The 23,638-nt window shown below is 33.3% G+C and overlaps 2 protein-coding genes across 2 annotated transcripts; both read left to right on the plus strand.

Moving 5' to 3' along the window:
• The first annotated feature begins 207 nt into the window (after positions 1-207).
• On the plus strand, positions 208-16,260 carry LOC107629066 (ARM repeat superfamily protein). The gene is made up of 35 exons (XM_016331756.3): positions 208-587; positions 1,238-1,405; positions 1,828-1,917; positions 2,190-2,326; positions 2,426-2,513; positions 2,775-2,857; positions 2,985-3,091; positions 3,329-3,481; positions 3,982-4,046; positions 4,682-4,769; positions 4,855-4,933; positions 5,278-5,386; positions 5,954-6,013; positions 6,530-6,648; positions 7,440-7,809; positions 7,878-8,062; positions 8,138-8,210; positions 8,439-8,586; positions 8,692-8,861; positions 9,036-9,386; positions 9,725-9,892; positions 10,044-10,337; positions 10,949-11,125; positions 11,378-11,641; positions 11,777-11,875; positions 11,955-12,139; positions 12,592-12,927; positions 13,704-13,857; positions 13,960-14,070; positions 14,210-14,377; positions 14,507-14,630; positions 14,896-15,054; positions 15,146-15,258; positions 15,344-15,403; positions 15,862-16,260. The coding sequence occupies exons 1-35, from the start codon at positions 384-386 to the stop codon at positions 16,045-16,047; spliced, it is 5,445 nt and encodes a 1,814-aa protein (XP_016187242.1). The 5' UTR covers positions 208-383; the 3' UTR covers positions 16,048-16,260.
• Positions 16,261-17,390: 1,130 nt separating this feature from the next.
• LOC107629068 (octanoyltransferase) lies at positions 17,391-20,296 on the plus strand. The gene is made up of 6 exons (XM_016331758.3): positions 17,391-17,569; positions 18,668-18,727; positions 18,813-18,879; positions 19,081-19,121; positions 19,698-19,757; positions 20,102-20,296. Exons 1-6 carry the CDS (start codon positions 17,504-17,506, stop codon positions 20,153-20,155), a joined length of 348 nt encoding a protein of 115 aa, XP_016187244.1. The 5' UTR covers positions 17,391-17,503; the 3' UTR covers positions 20,156-20,296.
• Positions 20,297-23,638: the final 3,342 nt, after the last annotated feature.

Here is a 23,638-nt window from a genome sequence, read left to right on the forward strand (position 1 = left end):
AAATTGATATGATTTTTACTAACAAATAAATTAATATTGTTATTTTATTTTGATTAAACCTCTGAATTTTTAAAATCAATTGGATTATTCAAAATTGTGATATGCAAAAATTCTAAGAGTTAACTTTTTTTTTCTTTGGTCATACATTCACACACATTCATACACATTTTAACACTATTTATAGGTTTCATCTAGTGTTACTGAGACTCGAACCCGGGTGTGGGTTTTTACCAGCAAGTCTCAGTTTCCGTAAGGAAAGCCCAAGAGGTGACTTGGAGGAAGGGAAAGACTAAGAGGCTTAAAAAGACCAAAAAGCCCAAACCACTCTTAACTCTTAATCCCGAATTTCGATCCCAAACTTGGTTTTACGAAGAAGCAAAGACATGGCGGAACCAGCACCACCTTCTTCTTCAAAAGTATCGTCAATGGTGGCAGGGAAGTCCGACGCGGAGGTCGAGGAGCTTCTTGATCGGATGCTCACTCGTTTGGCTCTCTGCGACGATTCCAAGCTTGAACCCTTGCTCTCCAAGCTCCTCCCTCTCTGCATCTCCTCACTCTCCTCCAACTCCGCCGCTGTTCGCAACAAGGTTCGCCGATTCTCCTCCCTCTATCTCTCTCTAGCTTATTTTTGTTTATCAGCAATTTCGAGTGTTTTCGCTTTTGCAATTGAAGATGCTATTGCTGAAGTTTCGTTTCGCTTTCGATTTTGTGGAATTCTTGTGTTGATTGTGCAAATGTCGTAGGATTTCACATTTGCGTTTGCGAGTGACTTAGGTGGACTTAGAATTAGAATATAGGAGGAAGATAGTTTTGCATTGTAGTGTTCTAGCTACTAGCTGGTTGAACTGATCGAGAGAGCGAGAGAGGTTTTGCATTAGCTGTTGTGTGTGTGCGTGTTACTTATATGGTGTAATTTAGGTTTTGCATCAGCTGCTTGCGGAGTGAGCATAGCTCTTGTTGTTTGTGGATTGATCATCCTAAAAGATTTAGCTACTAGGTGGAGGCTCAGGAGTCAGTAAGAGTCACTTCGTTGCACTTGAAGTGCTGCGCTGAAAATTCAGTTCAGTTTCACTTCAAACAAATAGGGCTGGTGCGGATTTAATTCTTGGTTACGTACCTAGTCTGCTGGTCATGGAGGCTCCACAGAGCAGCATTCGTTGAAAAAGCATTAAGGATTGCGTCGAGGGCTTGAATTTGTCTTACATCACTGACAATTGTTCTATTTTGTTGCTAACAGGTTCTTGAGATTTTGAGTCATGTGAACAAGAGAGTGAAACTTCAGCCTGATATTGGTTTGCCTTTATCCGAGTTGTGGGAGTTGTATTCAGAATCTGGTGCTACCCCAATAATAAGGAACTTTTGCATTGTCTATATTGAAATGGCTTTTCAGCGCGTCAGTGCAAAGGTCCGTCATCCTATATTGGATATTTTGAAATCTTAGTGCCTGTTTGTTTATTCTATTCTGTGAATGCAATGTGGACTTCCATATTGATAATTCTTCTTTTGTTATTTGGCCAAAATTTAAAAGTGTATTTAATAGTTTGGAGAAATCATTGATTTTTCATTTTTCCCATTTCAAAATATGCTTGGAAGTTTTCAATTATAAGGTTTTTTGAACTCAAAATAAGCTGATTCAAACACGAAGTTCTATTTCATTACCAGGTAGAGAAATTGACATATTCCCCCTGTTTCAGTCACCTGACTATAAAATATGACACATAGTAATTTCACAATAGATACATAAATATATCTATATATCAATATATGCTATGGAAGCTTGTCAAGGAACTTATGAAGACAATCTAACGCCCCATGCCTTTGGAATAGGAAAAAGAAGATTTGGCACCTATCCTCCTGGTGAACATCTCAAAACTTCCTCTTCAACACCAGGAAATTATCCTTAGAATCATTGTTAAGGTATCAACCTTCTTGAATCTTTTAATTGTGATATATTGTATATCTCTTTAATATATACTTCTGATTATTTATGGCTTTTGTAAGTGAACAAGTCTGAGATTGAGTCCAAAGCTTAGGCATTGATTTCTTTGCATGGGAATTCTGTGGATGTATTTCATTGATTTAGCTTTTTGGAGTCTTATCTTCCCTATTATGTGCTAGCAAGAGTCATGCTCATTCCATGCATCTTTGGGATATGCTGCTCCTTCTAATCAATTGCTGCTTGCATTTAGGTAATTGGTGAATGCCACTCGAGCCAAATTGGTGATGAAGTTGCTGCAAAGTATAAAAAAGTGAACAATTCTCAAGATAGAGACCTGTTTATTGAGTTTTGTCTTCATACAATGTTGTACCAGCGAGTTTCTCAAAGGTCTGGAAGTGGGTCTATGCTAAAAGGTGGTTATGATATATGAATTCTGTTTTAGTCTGACTGATTTTTAAGTCAAATAGTGGTTTTTCTTTATTGCAGTGGTGGGTACCCTGGACTTTCATTTGGTCAAGCTAATCGTGTTACAGGGAAACAACAGTTACAAAAAGATGAAATTTTATTGAGAAAGGTAATTATGTAATGGTTTCAGAATTGTCTTACCATTGAAGGGTCAAATAGTGCATGCTGCTTCTCATTTCAGAAGAAATTCCTTTTGATTAAAGAATTCCTCACCTAAATATGCTATGCAATTATTTTGTTTGATCTTTATAAAATTTTCACATGCAAAACGGTCAGTATTTCCATGTTCTAAATAAATACAAGAATGTTCTATTGTGCTTTTACTCAGACAGCTACATGCTATCTTACTGTTGTTATTTTCCTGGTGCAGTTGGGTATTTTGAACATCATTCAAGCTATGGATCTTCCCCCTGAGCTTGCTTATCCTCTATATGTTGTTGCTTCTGTAGATTGGTATGTTTAAGTTTTCATGTTACTCAAATCATGCTTGCACTTCCTTACTAACTTGTTGTATTAATTTTTATCTTTTTGGTGTATGATTTGTGGATCATCAAATGTGTTCTTTGGTCATTAACTCAAGTGAAGAGCCTGTTGTTAAGAGAGGCGAGGAACTATTAAAGAAGAAGGCCAGTGGTGCTAATTTAGATGATTTAAATCTGATCAACAGACTATTTTTGCTATTCAATGGTATGGTTTGTAAACTTTAGTCTATACATAAGAATATTTATTTCTGTCAAAATATAGAATTGAAATATTTTAATTTATTTTTTCTTCTGTTTGTTCTTGATTGTATGTGTATATGTAAAAGATAGCCATATTATAAAAACTTAGTAAACCTCTTTGTATGCATTATTATATTGCAGCAAATTTATGTCTCTTTTAGTTTTCCCTTCAGTATTGGTGTATGATTGAGACTGATTTCAGGTACTTCTGGAGCTGAAAATGTTGACTCAGAATCAAGAGTCAGTCCAGCAAGTCCTGCTTTGAAGGCAAAATTAATGTCTATATTCTGCCGGTCTATTGCAGCAGCAAACAGTTTCCCATCAGCATTGCAGTGCATTTTTGGATGCATCTATGGTAGTATAATACTTCTTTTTGATAATATATTTTCTTTGATTTAAACAGTAAAATTAAATTATTCCTTCTAAACATGGATCTTGCTAACAAATCCCTTGGATCTCTCTAATCATCAAATATGGTATGGCCCCAAGTAAATCATGGACTGCAGACTGAAGGGGGAGAATGGATTACTTGTCCTCATCACCATACAGAAATTGTAATCTATCGGAATTTTAATGAGCCATGGTCTGAATGCCGTATGGAAAGCAAGTGGATATCTTTTCATCCTGTGGGGATCGAAATTTCGTCTATATTTTTTAATAAATAAAATAGTCCTGTTGTTCTAAATAAAATTCTGCATTCATTATCCGTGTATGAACTCTTAAACACAATATTCTGTGGATTAAATGAGTTAGATGTCACAGCAAATTTTTTTTTCATGTTATATTTATTCTACCTTTTGCTTTTCTTCTCTTAATCTTTATCTTTGATCTTATATATACTCTTGAATTTTATAGGGAATGACACCACATCACGGTTAAAGCAATTGGGAATGGAATTTACTGTATGGGTATTTAAGCATGTGAGTGTGATATTACTTGGCTTTTGATAGTAATCTTAAATTTTAATTTCAAACAAAAATCAATTCTATCCTAGAAACTCAAATGCTGATTTAAAAGGAGCTTATAAGTTTTTATATGACTGTTATATTAGCTTTTTTTTTGGTTGGTAGTCTTACTTGACCAGTAGCTGATGTGACAGAAATCTAGATATTTATTAAACTATTAGCTCCAGTAGTTATGTACTGCTGTTCTGTGTTTCGAATATTTCATATAAAATGTTGGCTCTGAATTTTGGCGAGATCAAAAGTCTTATGGCAGGTTAATTCCTTGTTTTCCTTTTGTAGTAGTAGTGTTGTTGTTGTTGGTTTATTATTATTATTATTATTATTATAACAGAAAATCTCCTTCCCTTTCCCTTTCCCTTTCCCTTTCCTTTTCCTTTTCCGTTCCTTCTTCACAAGTGACAACAATTCAAGAACATTGCTTCTATGTGATGAGTTACCTTGACAACGCAATGGGAATGTTTCACATCTTCCTTTGTCCCTTATATCCTTTCTTCTGCAATTACATATTTTTCTATTATTTTTATTGCATTGCATTTATTGAAGTTGTTCAAGTTCTTGTTCTCTGATCATCTTAATATCTGTAAGTGCAGGCAAAAATTGATCAGCTTAAGTTAATGGGTCCAGTTATTTTGAGTGGAATCATGAAGTCCCTTGACAATTATTCAAGTTCAGAAGCAGGTTTGCTTTAAGACACTGAAGCTTTTGGTGCAATTGTTTCAATAGAGTTAGCTTGATTCATATTAAGTTTTGAGTATTGATTCAGATGCCAGTGCACGGGAGGTCAAAACTTACGCTTTTCAGGCAATTGGGCTGCTTGCTCAGCGTATGCCTCACCTTTTCAGGTTCCTGTCTCTCTATTTTTTATGATCATAAATTTCTTTTGGGGTTAGAATTTGTTGCCTTTTTGTTGACATCTTTTTGCAGATTGTTTAGATTGCAAAATTTTGCAGCTCTTGAAATAAAATAATCTACCATTTTTATCTTTAATATGATAATATACTTATTAGCATAGAGCTTGTGTTATGTACTGGATATTGACAATTGTGTTACCTAATTGCGTGTGTATAATATACTATACTTTAAATAAATCGTTCTTTTTTACAGAAGAGATTTTCATTCCTTGAGGTTAGATACTGTATGAATTGTGTTATGTAGTTACTAATAGAGCTGTTCCCTGTCCCCCCAGGGAAAAGATTGACATGGCTGCTCACCTTTTTCATGCACTGAAAGCTGAATCCCAATCTCTTCGTCATGTTGTTCAAGAAGCAACAATATCTCTTGCTGCAGCATACAAGGTATGTTGCCTTTTCTGCCTGTTGTTTGAATATGTTTTTTATTCATGGGCTTTGTTGTGTTATACATGCTATGAAGTCTTAAGTGTTACTCTACTTTGAAACTAAGTTTGTCGAGTCTAGTCAATTAGCCATGCATTTGATATTTCATCATTTCAACTCAATTGACATGATGATAATGTGCTGCAAACTGCTCCTTGCTTGCTCTTACTAGATTTCCTTCTCAGAGCATTTTGTTGGATTCAATGAACTTTTATAGTTGGTTCCTAGCTTACCTACCTCCATGCTCACCATACTGCTTCTGTTGCAGAAAAATAACATATAATTTAAACCCTCTCATAGTCATTACATATAGTAAGACCAATTTAAATTCAAGTCTTATCTCATTCTAATTGGTTAAGGAAGTAATTATCCCTAAAGTTTAAGTTGTTAGTTGTTGGTTTAAGAAATAATAATTGTGGGAGCCTATTTGCAATTTTCAAACTTCTTATCATCCCCTTATGATCATAGTTTTGAGACACTGCCCTGAATATACATTTTTTTTATTCCCTGTATTATCTTTTGTATCAGGGAGCCCCAATTGCTGTGATTCGCGATTTGGAGACCTTACTGCTTACCAATTATCAAATGGTAAGACACTTGCTGTTCTTTCCTCTCCCTAGGGCACTTTATGCAGATATATTATCTTATTCAAACAAGCTTATGGTGTTTATTATTGTTTCTTCTTCAATCTTTCTTTCTTTCTTTCTTTCTTTCTTTCTTTCTTTCTTTCTTTTGACAATAATGTTGAGAACCAATAATAAATTTATTTTCTTTGCTCTAGTTCCCAAAACAAAGATGTGTTTTCTGACAAACATGTTGTACAGGATAGTATTAGACACCTAGCATGTATTTGGTGTAAAGCTGATTATTTTTTAAAGGACTTTTTCTCTTAGACATGTTGAGAATTGGAAAGCTATGCTTTATAAATAAACCTCTTTTGCTTTGCTTTTGTATAGGTGAACGCTTATCCCCAATCTTGTTGTATCCTTCTCCTCATCTTAATGAAAGTCTTCTTCTATCCAAAATAAAATGTCCTTTTTATCAAAATTAAAATTCTAAGGATATAGATGATGCTAATTGTAACATGCTTTGTGGTGATTTCAGGAGGAAAGTGAAGTAAGATTTTGTGTTGTAAGATGGGCAACATCTTTGTTTGATTTTGAACATTGCCCGAGTCGTTATATTTGTATGCTAGGAGCATCAGATACCAAATTAGACATCAGGTATTACAAATTATTTTTGCAATTTGCCAGACATTCCTGTAATTATTTAAAGCACATGCCCTTTCTAAGGGGTTTCCCTTGCAAATATGCTGATGGATTGGGTAACTTTGGTTCAGAGATGCTTTTCATTATTTTTAGTTGTTTTGTGTTCATATAACTTTTTCTCCCAAATAATTTCAATTCTCTACACTGTCTTATTAGATCCCTTTGTCTATTTTTATTTTATTTTATTTTTAAATAATGACCGAGTCTTATTATTAGATTCCTTAATTGAAAAGGGTCTAGACAAGTGCTAGCATATTTTTTAATGAGGCATAACTAGATAATGAACTATTTATAGTGTCTTTATTCATTCTGACTCGACTATTTTCCTTGCTCAAATTCTAGTCTAGCATCATAGTTTCTAAAATGCATGTACACACCACCATAATATGCAAATTGAAATGGTATGCCTTTCATGTAAGAGAAAATGACATATAGATGTGTTATATTTTACCTAAGAAATGACACTAGGCCTCATACTTATTTATTATTATCGTCAGTAACTATGCTTCCTGAAATGTACTTATCGATGTAAAGTAGCTACTTTTATTCCACTGTTATTTTTAACTCAAGTCAATGGAATATGGATAACATGTCCATACTGAGCCGTAATAAAACTTATATAGCTCCATACAGATTCAGTGGTTGATTGAGTTTGATGTTTCCATAACGAGTCTTTTGAATTCATTATACCAGTCATGTGTTGCTCCCTTGACTTGGATTTACTTTTTTTTTATGGTTTGAAATAGAGAAATGTCACTTGAAGGTCTTCATCTTCATAAAAGCGAAAGTCCAGTTTCTGGTCTGAAGTACCCTAAACTTCAAATGATGCTGGATTATATTCTTCAACAACAGCCAAAGTTGTTGAAGTCCACTGAAATTGGAGACCAAAACCTTATTTTCCCTTCAAATACATACGTGGCGATGATAAAATTTTTGTTGAAGTGCTTTGAATCTGAGTTAGAGCAGAGGAAGTCCTCAGACAAATCGTCTGAGTTTCTGTCATCAGTAAAGACATTCTGTTTGCTCCTGGAACATTCTATGTCATTTGAAGGCTCTGTTGATTTGCATGTCAATGCTTCGAAGGCATTGCTTATAATTGGATCACATATGCCCGAGGTCAGTTCTTTGAATTTCTTGATTGCTTTCTTCCTTGCATTCCTGGTAACATAGTTATCTTTTTATAGGTGTTAGCATCACATTATGCTCCTAAAGTTTCATGGCTTAAGCAACTTCTAAGTCATGTGGATTGGGACACTCGTGAATTTGTTGCACGTTTACTTGGAATTGTGTCTTCTGGTCTTCCTGTTGCCACATCATCTGCTATTGTTTCTGAATTGACTTCCTTATTTAGTCAAACACATAAATCAAGGTTTGCATTTCTAAAGTTGTTGAGCCTTTTTTTAATCCATTTTTATATGTTAATGTTGAATTGATTTATTTATAGGTTCGAGACTCAGCATGGTGCGCTTTGTGCAATTGGATACATATCTGCGGATATTTTGTGTAGAACACCATCTGTAAGTTTAAATTTGTAGTAATTGGGTTAGAACATGTACATGCAAAGCTTAAATTGGGACCAATAAGATGTCATATTTTTGGGCCTTGACACTCATTAACATAGAATAGAAGTTTCATAATATGACATTTGAATCATGTGTGATTGTGATCTTGACCTCATTTAACATATCTTTTGAGGTAATGCCTTTTCTACATGTACATTTGTCTTTATACATAACCTTTTGCAGATGCCAGAATTATTGCTCCAGAATACACTTCGATGTCTAGTTGATGTGGTTAAATCTGAAACTTCAGCACTGGCTGCTGTTGCAATGCAAGCGCTAGGTCATATTGGACTGCGCGTTTCAATACCTCCACTTGATGATTCTAATTCAGGTAAAGTAAATTGATTTATGCTGGCTGATTGGTTTCTTTTTGACCAACAATTGAGCTATTTGGGAAGCCATTATAGGTTGTATCTTATTAATAATTAAACTGCAGATGGAATTCTGACAACTTTACATGATAAATTGAGCAAGATTATTTCGGGTGATGACACAAAAGCAATACAGAAGATTGCTATATCCATTGGACATATATGTGTAAAGGAAACATCATCTACACAGCTGGATTTGGCCCTAAATTTAATCTTTGGTCTTTCTCGATCTAAGGTGATTCAGATTCTCTCCTCCTTTTCTTGTATGATTTGCTGTTTCTTAGGCTAACTTTTGTGGGGATTATTATCTATTTTGCTTTTCTGCTCTTTGTTTTGAGCCTAAGTGTGCAGTTTTCCCCTCCTGTTCTAAGTTGCTGCGCCTGAAATGTTATGTGTGTATAATTTTCAGGTTGAGGATGTTCTGTTTGCTGCCGGGGAGGCCCTTTCTTTTTTGTGGGGTGGTGTTCCTGTCACTGCTGACATAATCCTTAAAACAAACTATACTTCACTATCCATGGCTTCAAATTTTTTAATGGGAGATTTGAACTCTTCTGTGTCAAATCAGGATCCTAATCGACAAAGTGAATATAATAAAGATTATCATGCTAGTGTAAGAGATGCAATCACCAAAAAACTCTTCGATGCTCTTTTGTATAGTAGCAGAAAAGAAGAGCGATGTGCTGGAACTGTCTGGCTAGTTTCACTCATAAAGTACTGTGGACATCATCCTACTATTCAGAGAATGCTCCCAGAAATTCAGGTTTTGTATTATGAAATGAAATATTTTAGTTTCTCCTATCTTTTAAGTAATCTATCGAACCTCCTTTATGGTACTGTATTGTTTTTCAAGGTCATCTGCACTGAGTTTGTAAATTTGATTTCATTTTGAAAGAAACAACAATTCATGTCGTGGTGGTTCATATGTATAGTTATTGATAGAAATCATGATAGAACCATATCATATCAAGTTGTCTTATATTTTGATTAAATTTTTATGCATATAAAAGAAAGTATAAAGAAACCAGGATGATTGATGGGATGGAGCTTTGCTTTTTGTGAAACCTATGATTTTATTTGACGATTATCATGTGAATGCAGGAGGCCTTTTCTCACCTTCTCGGTGAACAAAATGAACTCACACAGGAGTTGGCTTCTCAAGGCATGAGCATTGTCTATGACCTGGGTGATGAATCTATGAAAAAGAGTTTGGTGAATGCACTTGTGACTACATTGACGGGTTCAGGAAAACGAAAAAGAGCCATCAAAGTAAGTTAATGGTCTTGTGTTACTATTTACCATTTCAATTGTTACTTTCTTGACCCTGGTAGGATATGGCACAAGGTTGTCCTTTTGTTGCTCTCATCTTTAAGTTTCCCTTTTGTACTTGAAAATTAAATTCTGAAGTTTTGTGGTGCAGCTTGTTGAAGATACAGAAGTATTTCAAGAGGGAGCTCTTGGTGAAAGTGCAAGTGGAGGAAAACTGAACACTTACAAAGAGTTGTGTAACTTAGCAAATGAGATGGGACAACCGGATTTAATTTACAAATTCATGGACTTAGCTAATTATCAAGCTTCTTTGAATTCAAAGAGGGGTGCTGCATTTGGATTCTCCAAAATAGCTAAACAAGCAGGGGATGCACTTAAGCCACATTTACGTTCTCTAATTCCAAGACTTGTACGGTACCAGTATGATCCTGATAAAAATGTGCAGGTACGTACCATCATTGATGGAAAATCGTTGAAGCAAGGAGGGGAAGCTGCCCAACTTTTTTCTTAACTTAGTGATGTTATATTCAAAACAAATTAGGAGCACATACACTGTACAATAATACTAACATCACAGCTCCAGTTCATTATTCAATAGTCCATAACATTACTAAAAATAATATAGTTAAAATATATTTAATCTTACTATATTAGTGTGTTGAAATTAAGTTTTTGATAATTACTCCTTGGTATTCAAAACTTGGAAGAGTTCATCAGTATTCAATACGCTTTCTCTTTCATATCAGAAGACTTTTTTCCCCTTGGGTTCTAAGACTTGGTATCATCAAGTTTGTCAAGATTATAAACCTGCATTGAATCCTTAAAAAATATCATTTTTACCTGAATTCCATCTAGGTAACATGCTATAATCAAAACTCAAAATAAAATATATATGTTTCACTCTGAAGTTTTTAGTTTAGTTCTGCCACTGTACTTTTTCTGTGACCTGCAACCCTTCCAAACAATTCATTTTTCCCCAAGAAACCTTTCCTGTTTATCGTTTATCATATTCATCATTAAATTTTATTGACCTCTTATTGTTATTTTTCTGTCTAGGATGCGATGGTACATATATGGAAGTCACTAGTGGCTGACTCAAAGAAAACCATTGATGAAAACTTAGATCTCATCATTGACGACTTACTAGTACAATGTGGATCCAGGCTTTGGCGGTCACGTGAGGCATCGTGTCTTGCGCTTGCGGACATTATTCAAGGACGAAAGTTTTATGAGGTCATTAAGATTACTTTCGTTTCTCGAGTTCAAATAACACACTCTAAGTTCTCAATGAACTATAATATTATAAAAAAAATATGCTTAAAATTATGTCCTTCTTTCCATATTTATATCATTATATATATTGATAAAATTTAAGGGGGGAAATAGAATGCTAAAGAAGAGGTGAAAAGTGAGAAACTGTCACCATATTAGCAATTATAACCTGACCAGTTCTTAATCTTTTCATTTATCTTTTTCCATCCACAGGTTGAAAAGCATTTAAAAGGATTATGGACTGTTGCATTTCGTGCAATGGATGATATAAAGGAAACTGTTAGAATTTCTGGTGAAAGATTATGTCGTGCCATAACCACACTGACAACAAGGCTTTGCGATGTCTCTCTAACTGATACATCAGATGCACACAAAGCAATGAATATAGTTTTACCCTTTTTGCTTACAGAAGGTATCCTAAGTAAGGTTGACAGTGTTCGGAAGGCTTCAATTGGAGTTGTTATGAAGCTAACAAAGGTTAGGAATTTATCCAATAGTATTGACTCATTATATTCAATTAATAAGTGATCTATTTTTTAAGAAGCTATACTATGTTGTTATAAAAATTTCTTTATATTGAAATAGACATGACTCATTATGGTTCCTTTTCAGCATGCTGGAACTGCAATCCGTCCACATATGGCTGATCTGGTTTGCTGCATGCTCGAAAGTTTATCAAGCCTAGAAGACCAAGGGCTCAATTATGTTGAGGTTTGTTTGAGTGATACATTCATTTTTTGCATAATTTACTTACCAAGGCTTGTTCATTCATATGTTTTATCTCTTATAGCTTCACGCAGCAAATGTTGGAATACAGTCAGATAAGCTTGAAAATTTGAGAATTTCCATTGCCAAAGGTTCTCTTATGTGGGAGACTTTGGACTTGTGCATAAGAGTTATTGATGCAGAATCACTGAACACATTGATACCTCGACTTGCTCATTTAGTGCGTTCTGGGGTGGGTCTCAATACCAGGTATGCTTTTGAGAAGCTTCTGTCAATTCAGATAGGGATTAGTAGACAGGGTTTGGGGGTTTAGTAGAAAGGAGTGTGCAAATTGTGTAGATGCATCATGTTTTCCATAATGTATATTTCTCGAATAAATAAAAAACAATTTCGGTGATAAATATGATGATCATCATGATACTTTGGTTCTCAAGCATTGTTGTTTTGATATTTAGATTGTCCTTATTCTATGCTTTTTTTAATTCTTATTGTGGAGGTTTCCACCCGAAACTTGCATATCTTTGTACTAGTAAAGATTTGTTTGTTGTTGAAGTAGGAGAAACAAAAATACATCAATTCCAATTATACTATGTTTTAGAAGGAGCTGTTTCATTATATTTCTTAAAACTTGATATCACCCTTGTCCTCATCGTTCTTTTAGGAAACACTGCTTTAACACCCTGTTGTCATTTTCATGGCAGGGTTGGTGTTGCTAATTTTATTACCTTATTGCTTGAAAGTGTTGGGGTTGACATCAAGCCCTATGCAAATATGCTAGTCAGATTGTTGTTTCCAGTTGTTAAGGAGGAAAAAAGTATTACTGCAAAGCGTGCTTTTGCAAGTGCCTGTGCCAAAGTCCTAAAGTATGTACCAGTGTCGCAAGCACAAAAACTTATTGAAGATACTGCAGCATTGCATGCTGGTGACAAGAATTCACAAATTGCATGTGCATATCTCTTAAAGAGCTATTCCAGTGTGGCAGCAGATGTGGTTGGTGGATATCATGCAGTGATTATTCCTGTTGTTTTCCTTTCAAGGTTAGTAACAGCTGAATATTCTTCCTCTCTGATTTGATTTATTATATTGATATTTTATAAAAGCCTCATAACATATCAAATCTCAAATCATTGTTTTAGGCTAAAGTTCTTGCTCTTGACTTGCACCAATTATCCTCTATCATTTAGAATAGTTTGCTTTTACTTCCTGGTGAACACTTGGTGTAGGTTTTTTCATTTGCCTTGAAGCAGTTCTCGACTTCATCATGGTGCTTATGACTTCTTATCTGATATATCGTATATCTTTTTCTTTGTGCATTTTGGTTTCTCATATACCAATATAAAGGGTGTGTAATATGTTTCACTTTATACTTATCACTTGGCAGTTTGAGAAATATCTTTCCTGTTTTAATAAAAAGAATTTTAAGAATATAGCTGAAATGTGTCCAACTCTAGGTCACTTTAGATTGTAAGGTGGACACATCACACTCCAACATATGTCGTGCTGCAGTTATAATTATTTAGATAAATGACGAAACTGGCCTCTGTAGTTCAGACTATGATTTTAATGCCATTTGAGGACCAACTGTTGCTAAAAAGCTGTACCTTTTACGTGGTGCGGCGTATTGGTTTTATATGCACTGGTGAGATTATGTAATGAGTATACCTGGGTGTAAATTGTTACAGACATCTGAATTTTAAATCTAGATAAGGTAGGCTGTCTGTTTTACTAAATATGCTCACAGCCCACCTAACACAATCTCATGGTGGTAATAAAAGTACTGCATGAATACTAAAAAATATTAATTCTCATGCAGATTTGAGGATGATAAAAGTATTTCCAATATATTTGAAGAATTATGGGAAGAATATACCAGTGGGGAACGAGTCACCCTTAACTTGTACTTAGGTGAAATTGTTTTCCTTATTTGTGAAGGCATGTCATCATCATCATGGGCAAGTAAAAGAAAAGTAAGTGGTTTTCTTCTGCCCTTGCTGTTGTATTGATTTAAACTTTATTTCAGCTGAGTTATTTTCGTTTAGAGATTCACAAATTTTCTGTTGTACCTGCAGTCTGCCCAGGCTATATGTAGGCTCAGTGAAGTTTTGGGTGATTCACTTTCTTCCCATCATGAAGTTCTGCTTCAGTCTCTGATGAAGGAAATTCCTGGTCGCCTATGGGAGGTTGGATGTTGAATTAGTGTACTTTGATTAACAATGATGCCACTTGAAGTTTTTATACGTGACAATTTATTATCAAATATCAGTCTTAGACAATATTTTTCAAGTTTCATATGGATATTTTACTTATTATGCTTGACAGGGAAAAGAGGTGCTATTACTAGCATTAGGTGCTCTATCTACATCCTGCCATAAGGCAATATCCGCCGAAGGTTCTGCGCCTTCCATTGCAATTTTAAATGTGGTATCTTCTGCATGCAGCAAAAAGGCAAAAAAATATCGTGAAGCAGCATTTTCCGCTCTTGAGCAGGTTTGTGCCTAGTATTGAGTTTATTAAAAACAGCAGAGGATAACTATTTCAGTAATTTAGTGTTTTTTCTATAAAACAGTAGAGAACAACTATTATCGAATCTTGATTACTTTTGGTATACTTTATCAGGTTATAAAAGCGTTTGGCAATCCAGATTTCTTTAATATGGTATTTCCCTTGTTGTTTGATATGACCAAGTCAGCGCCCGCAAAATCTGGGCAGCAACCTTTGGCTGGTGATACCGCAAAAACAGGTGATGACAAGTTCTAGATCTTCATTTATATGTTGCCATTCTTTTTACTCATTAGATAGTTTATGACTGATGGAGGGTACTCCAATAATTAGTAGCAAAAGGAAGAAAAACTATAGGTAGAACTTTTAAGAAAGATTTGAGATTTCAATGGTCTGTTTATATATTTGATTTATGATTGGATACTACATGGCAATGGCGTTTGATTTATGATGTTGATGCCACAGACTCTACAAACTTCTTTACTGATATATCTTCTTCTTTGCAGATTCGGACGGTGTTGAAGAAATTTTTGTTCCGCATACCAAACTTGTGGAGTGTCTAACCTCTTGCATCCATGTGGCCAATATAAATGATATTCTTGAAAATCAAGAGAACTTAATGCTCTTGTACGCAGCATTTCTATCACCTGAACATAAATGGACAGGTATATTTTTATGCTTTCGTTTTTTTCATTTCCCAAATTCTGCTATCCTTTTTAAAAAGAAAGAAAATGTAAGAATGTTACCTTTCCGCAGTAAAAACTACCGCGTTTTTATCCATCAAAGAACTTTGCTCAAGGCTCCACAATGTCATCAAGGACTCCTCGGGAAGTCACGACATTACCAGGGTAGCTTCCCTGGTTCAGGAGGTAAATCCCGGTTCATTTGAAGTTGTTCTTGTATTGAATTCTGATTCTTAGATTCATCCTAAAATCAACTTCATTCTTCCTGCAGATATTTCATTCTACATCACCAAAGATATTACATTGCATAAGCACAGTAAAAATTGCACAGGTATGTTGCTATCTTTGCATGCATGAACAGTATTCACGAGTAAGATTCCCCATAAAGAAAAGGAAGAAAAAAAGAAAAAGGGGGGAATCTTGTGTTTAGAAGGAGTCAATATAATACCTACTTGTAGTTTGGTCTCTGTTTGTTCTCAGGTTTAATCAGTTTTGGAATTTAGTTCTCGTTTCATATTTAGCTCTATTTGTAGATGCTGGCTAAGCTATTTTGTTGTATCAATCCCTGTTAATGATTAAAAAAAATAATCGTGTTTGGATGTGACTCTTAAATTAAGGGAGGGTGTTGCATTTCATGAAACATAGGTTTTTCAGAGAAAACCCATAAATTGCTACCTTTCCTGAGATGAAGATTAGTAAATTAAAAAATGCAATGAATAAAAAGGATACTATTGCGCCTTGTTATACATAGTTTGTTTCATCTTTTGCGTTTCTTGTGCCCAAAATCAGGTTCATGTTTCTGCTTCAGAATGCCTTCTTGAAGTCCTCAAACTCTCCATGGAAGTGCCTACAGTGAGTGCCATCGATGAAGGATTCAAGGATGAGCTCCTTCACCAGTATGAGATAGAGAAGAACGAAGAGGCAAAGTCATTATTAAGAAAGTGTCTCAACATTCTTCAAGACTGGAAACACTAGACTTTACAGGATGAAATATCTAACATCGACGATAGAATTCTGTACCTTATGCAACTGCAGTGACATTCTTTACAATGTAGACAACAAATTTCTTCTTAGTTAATGTTGCAATACATGAAATATTCAAACTCAGAGTGCATGTAAATTAAGACAGAAAAAATATTTACTTAAAACTATATTAAATATCGTAGAGTAAACAGCACCCTCTAATCATTTGAAATTTCTCTCAACACGCCAATCATTGTTCTAATGTTATCGCAGCTTAACTTTTTTTTTTTGCAGGGAAGGTTCGTGCTCGTTGGTCAAATGTTTAAGAAAATTAATGGCCTCATTTTTATAAAGAGGCTTAAGAAAATTATCGCGTGTACCTATCATATATTCATAACCAATAATATTAGTATCAAATTCATGTGACTAAATTAATAGATTGAGATAATACACAACTTCAACTCTCTCAACTATTCTAAACATTGAGCAGACAAATGTTTTTCTCCCACGAGTTGAACATAGCTTTCAAAGGCAAGAATTTGACTGTGTAGTGTACTTTTATTTACTAAATTTTTCGATAAGAGGAAATTACTATTTTTGTCTCTACAAGCTTTAATTTTTAATAAAATGATGTTTGACCCTTTAAATATGATCTTAGTTTCACAATATTTGACGCATTTTGTCAAATTAAAATCATTGTTGGAGAATAAAATATTTTTTCTTCTGAAAAAGTATTTTACTAAAAGTTAGATATTCTTGACGACTAAATTAATATATTAAACTATCCAATATTGACATAATTGTGTGTTTGCGTGAAAATATTTGATGATAAAATTAGAATGCAAGTTATGATTTCTGAGCTTTTTTTCTTCTTAAATTCATCGACGTAACTATTATGATTTTGACGAGATAATATTCAATTTGGTTCTTGAAATTACACTCGAGTTTCAATTTAGTTCTTGAAGTTTTAATTGCTTCAATTTAGTTCCCAAATTTTTTAATTGACTTAGTGACGGAAATAACTGCAAGGACTAACGTGATAGACTAAATTGAGGTTCGAGTGTAATTTCGGTGACCAAACTGAATATTTTCTCGATTTTTACCGAGTATATCAAGCACTTTTGTTTATGTGGTTAACTGGTTATACACAAGGAGATAAGTAACTAGGATTTTAATATTTTATCACTTCTTTTTTCTTATACATTTATCAAAATTTATTCATCATATAGTATATATTTTTTGGTGACTATATAGTTGTATTTTTTAATGGGTATAAATGTATAATTAAATATAGTTATAGAAACAAAACTAAATCAGGGTTTTATAAACTTTACTAGTTTTTTAATTAATTAATTAATCTGAGTTAGTCATAATATTTTGACTGAGCTTCTTCTACTGTGCGTCTCTTCCTCCTTCAGACTTGAAAGGATTCACAGTTTCGTCACACTCAACTCAACAGTGTTCAACAATGGACGAAGCTGAATTTCAACGCCTTCTCCAACTCTTCCCCGTTGTTCGTTCTCGCGATTACTGTGTACACTCTCTCTTTCTCTCTCCCCTCCTGTGATTCTTTTTTACATGCATTTTTAGGGTTTATGCTTTTGTAATGTCTCCGTCTCTTTGTTTTTTTTTTTTAATCCATGTTGCGCTGCATATCAATCTCACTTCGCTTTTAGCTTAATGATTCGATTTTCCGGTGAGCCATTTCGTGATTTTCGATTTTTTGCTTGCTGCTTCTATCTAATGCAGTAATATGCCGTTTTGCCTTTTACTTAGGTTTTTAAGAGAGTTTTGGAATTTGAAGTATTCGTAGTGTGTGACTAGTGTGGAAATTTGAGGCGGATGCTATGGTTTTCATTTTTTGTTCTCTGTTTTGGTAAAAGATGGTTGTACCACAAAGAATAGGTGGGGGTGTAGGGTGAGATCTTAAGAAGGTCCTAAACATGAATTGAGTGATTTGATTATTATAAGAAACATGACATATTTACCGGGGTTAAGAGGGGGAATTCAATATTAGTTCATGCAAAAGAGATTTAATGAGATAACAATGCAGCCACTTTGAACTTTGAAGTTCAACTAGACACTAGAGTAGAGGCTCTATATACCTGAGGTTGATGAGTGGAGAATTTACATGTATCGTGTTTGGTGTTCCCTTTCCGGCAACTTTCTGCTTGACCTAGAAGTAAATCCTCCTTTCTGATCCGTCTGGATCATGGAGATCAACCAGCTGATGCTAGGAGGATTTGTCCAGGCAGTTGCATTACAAAACGGTTAATGTTATGTTGTTATCTGATTTCACTTTGATTTGTATCAGATGCTGACATTGGAAAATCACCATTGTTTTCTCCATTCCATTATGTTATATGTGAGAGTGAGACATTGGCACTTTGGCAGTATTTAGAATCAGTTACTTGGGTTGTTTTTTTTCATCTTCCTTAAAATCTTTTTACATATTTGATGGTTAGCATATAATTATTTCATGATGTTGAAGTACTTATTCCCAAAGTATACCGAGGAACTCGATGGCCTAGAACCCAAATTTGGATATTATAGCTTAAATATACAATTTGCTAAGCTCATTCTATATTTGAGAATGTATTCGGCTAACAAATTGAAACCTGTTAAATTTCAGGCCGAACAAACATCATCTAGGCGGTCGTCCAGACAAGCTTCTGGATCTGCAAAGGATGAGGTAGTAGTGCTGGAGCTGCTGTGTGCATTGTTGACTTCTTTTCTGAACATGTATGGCATGGCTGCTAACTTATTTGTCGCTGCAGTATAGGGAATGGCAAGATGCATGGAATGAAAGAGATATAAATTTCGAGAACCAAGGAAATAACCCACGTGAGTATCACATATAACCTTTGTTATTGAACAAATTTAACCTCTCTATTATCTTTGCAATACTTTGGTCAACTTTAACTGTCCAGAATGAGCATCAAAGTTCATTGAATTGTTTCTGTAGTAACTTGTAAATTATAACAATCTACTGCGTTATGCTTTTGAAATTTTTGTCGTGCTTATGTGAATTCTTTAAACCTACAGATTCATTTTGGAGCAAGCTAAAGTCAGAGGCTGCTAAGAAGGTAATAATGTAATCCATTTTTATTGAGGACTTTCTTTTGAGCCGTGATTTAAATCCTTCCTCACTTTTCAATACATACAAAAACACTCTCTCAAGTTTGAAGCTGGTTATACAAACTTCTAAGTGGGCATTTGTGAGCTGAGTTTTGAATAAGCCGAGGCCTTGCGTAGCAACCGTGAGCTAGTATACTTGTTTTCCTTCCTCAATTGAAAATTTCATTTTTTGATTGGCTTTATTTTTATCGATTTTGTAGAGGGAGGAGAGAACGCGTTTCTAACCTAATGTGATAAGGCTTTTGTTGTTGTAGTAGTAGAGAAACATTCTAATCAACATTTCTATGCGTGACCTATATTCAGTTTTCAGCATTCTCTTTTCTTTTATAAACCTGTTTGAGGGTTCAAAACATAAACGTTTACATGCAAAAAGACTAGAAGTTAGAAGTTATAGAGAAAAGAGGTTGAGGAGAATGAGTGTTTCATCTACAATATTGTTTATGTCATTTTCCAATGATTGTTAAACAAGTTCTCAAGAAAACTTAGATTGAGACTCAGCATTTCGGTTCTAAAATTTGAAACAGGTTGGTCCAGAAGAGGCCGAGAGATTTTGCAAGGCTTTCCAACAAGTTCACAAGAAACTGGTACGTACAATTTCATTTAAGCTTGTATTTCATATGTATATACTTCGTAGGAGTTGGCGAAACATGTTAGAAACCTAATAATTTTGTTCTCACAAAGGTCTTCTTTATAATTCTCTTTTATAGATTCAGAAAATAACTCTGTGAACCATGTCTATAGTGACTTTAGAAAATTATTTTAATGCATGTTTTGCAACAAATATAGATAGAAAATTATACAATCTCTTAAATGAAGTTTCAGAGAAAATAAAACAGTAAAAATATGTTCTCTTTGTTAGTGCCTTTTTTTTAATGAAAATTCATTTTGGTTTCTATTATTATTAATCTTTTATGGTTCATTTTATTAGGTCTATGAAGAGTTGAATTCAGATGCTGGCAGAAGCTTCATAAACTCTTCGTAGAGTTCAAAAGAAGAATTAGATACATGCTTTACTCCTCTTGAATTGTGATTCAACAATCATCCATTGTAATTTTATTGTACTTTGTCAAAGTATTTGAATATTTAATTATATATGACATCTATATTAGTTATTTACTATTTATTTATTTATTTTAACCTTTTAATATTCCAAGTTTAGTTGAAGCTTACTTTTGCATTTTATTTATTTCTTTATTTATCACTATTCTCTCTTGGTTAATTTTTTTATATTGATTAAATATGTGTAATATATTGTTATTGAAAGATTGGGTGTTTTTCTTAAAATTATTGTCTCCTCATACTTTTTCTTTTATACTCATTTGTATGAAGAATGAAGCAAGGACAAATTTATTCATTGTTAACAATAATGGTTTGTTATTTCCATTACAATATTAATTTTGACCTTACTCTATTAAATTATTATCAAATAAAGTTTATTATCACTAATAATCTTTAATATATTTTTACATTTAATTTGATATAAACATAAAACTGAAGAAAAATATTTTACTTCAATAAAAAACTCACTTTTAGAATTGAAGAAAAATATCATAATATAACAAATACTAGAACTTGTTTATTAAAATATCAACAAAAAATTATGATAATAAAAATAATAATTGTTAGATAAATACATAACAATTTCACCATCCGCATTAGTACTCAACCAAATGAAAAATTTTTAGTTTCGCATCAAAATCTAACTGTCTGTTATATTTTTCATACACATTGTACAAAGCACGAACAAATTTATTTATTGTTAACAATAATGGTTCGTTGTTTCCATTACATTATTAATTTTGACATTACTCTAAAAAATTATTATCAAATAAAGTTTATTATTACTAATAATCTTTAATATATTTTTACATTTAATTTGATATAAACATAAAACTGAAGAAAAATATTTTACTTCAATAAAAAACTCATTTTTAAAATTGAAGAAAAATATTATGATATAACAAATACTAGATTTTGGCTATCAAAACATCAACCAAAAATTAAGATAATAGAAATAATAATTTTTAGACAAATATACAACAATTCCACCATCTGCAGTAGCACTCACGCAAATTCAATGATGAGAATTTCTGAGTTCAACTCTTGACTGCGGAAAAATTTTTAGTTTCGCATCAAAATCTAACTTTTTGGCATGTTATATTTTTATACTCATTTGTATGAAGTACGGACGAATTTATTCATTGTTAACAATAATGGTTTGTTATTCTCATTTGCAATATTAATTTTGACCTTACTCTATTAAATTATTATCAAATAAAGTTTATTATCACTAATAATCTTTAATATATTTTTATATTTAATTTGATATAAACATAAAACTGAAGAAAAATATTTTACTTCAATAAAAAACTCACTTTTAGAATTGAAAAAAATATATCATAATATAACAAATACTAGAACTTATCTATTAAAACATCAATAAAAAATTAAGATAATAAAAATAATAATTGTTAGATAAATACACAACAATTCCACCATCTGCACTAGCACTCAAGCAAATTCAATGATGAGAATTTTTGGATTCAACTCCTGGCGGTGGAAGAATGACAACAATTCCACCATCCGTAGTAGCATTCAGGCAAATTCAATGATGAGAATTTCTGGGTTCAACTCTCGATTGCGGAAAAATTTTTAGTTTCTCACCAAAATCCTGTTATATTTTTTATACTCATTTGTACGAAACACGAATGAATTTATTCATTGTTAACAATAATGGTTCATTATTCCCATTACATTATTAATTTTGACCTTACTCTAAAAAATTATTATCAAATAAACTTTATTATCACTAATAATCTTTAATATATTTTTACATTTAATTTGATATAAACATAAAACTGAAGAAAAATATTTTACTTCAATAAAAAACTCATTTTTAGAATTGAAGAAAAATATTATGATATAACAAATACTAGAACTTGGCTATCAAAACATCAACAAAAAATTAAGATAATAAAAATAACATTTTTTAGATAAATAGACAACAATTCCACCATTCACAGTAGCACTCAGGCAAATTCAATGATGAGAATTTCTGGCTTCAACTCCTGACTGCAGAAAAATTTTTAGTTTTGCACCAAAATCCAACTTCTTGGCGTGTTATATTTTTATACTCGAATTCCGCTAGGGAGACAACGAAGAATCTTGACAATGTGTACAATGAATTTTGAATTAGGCCCAATACAAGGAAAAAAAATCAAAGAGTTATTTCAAAAAATTAACCATCCCAATTCTAATTTACAAAAGAATTTATCCAAACACCATCTTCTCTCTCTCCCTTCCGAAACTGTCTGTTACCCATCCTCATCAATCATCCCATCTCTACGGCGTTAGAAGCTCCCTTACTGGCCATCAACTTAAATAAAAAAACCCAATTAGTTATTTCAAAAAAATAACAATCTCAAACCCTAATTTATCAAAGCATTTCACTCCAATACCCTCTTCTTTTCCAACCGGCTATCATCCCACATTCATCAATAATCATCTCACCTCACCGTCGCTGCTTGGCTTGTCACATGCCGTCACCGGCGTCACTCACCCATAGTGAAAATAACCATCCACTTAAAGATAAAAATAATCATTCGCATACTTAATAAATTGAGCATCCAACATATTTTAATTATATATAATTAAACCCAATCCAATTAAAATAATCATCCACATAAAATTAAAATAACCATTCCCATACCTACTAAAATGATACTCCTAAAGCCATTGTTGGTTGGGTTGCCGTGTTCTTGGGAATTTTCTCACTCCTTCCATTTGTTTTTATGGAATTACTGGTCATTCCTGACTTGAAATCCTCGAGATGGTATGCGGCAAATGTGGATGATATTGATTGGAATTTGTATTTGAACAGTCTATTTTAGAACCTTAATTATTGGGAGTCCAGAAGTACTCTTGCCAGAGAAGTGAAAAATTCAAAGAAAACTCTTCCTAAAGCTCTCTTTTACGCTTTGATCTTGGTGGTTCTGGGGTATTTTCTCCCTCTTCTAGTCGACACCGGTGCTGTCCCCCTCAATCGGGAGTTGTGGACGGACGGATACTTCTCAGATATTTCGATGATTGTTGGAGGAGTTTGGATGAGAAGGTGGCTTTGGGCTGACCGGCGAAGGTGGAGGCTAGATGTGTATGGGAGGTTACGATGATTTTAGGAATAATCGTAATGTGAATAAATTTAAATGCTAATCCTAATTTTTTAAATTTAAAAATTTAAAATTAAATAATTAATCAATGATCTGCTTTTTAATTTTAATTTTACTTTTCTATTTTAATCTATTGTATATATTATACACTAAAATTATTGTTTCCCTATACTTTTTCTTTTTTTAATTGATATTAATCAAATTGGACAGTATAATTTATTGTCTCCCTATACTAAAATTTGTTAAAAAAGCTAAACAATACAAAAAAAATTGGAAGCACCGATTTATGTAGTCCACAC

The sequence above is a fragment of the Arachis ipaensis genome, chromosome B3 (genome assembly GCF_059453495.1).
Source record: "Arachis ipaensis isolate K30076 ecotype BB chromosome B3, ASM5945349v1, whole genome shotgun sequence".
Taxonomy (NCBI): Eukaryota; Viridiplantae; Streptophyta; class Magnoliopsida; order Fabales; family Fabaceae; genus Arachis; species Arachis ipaensis.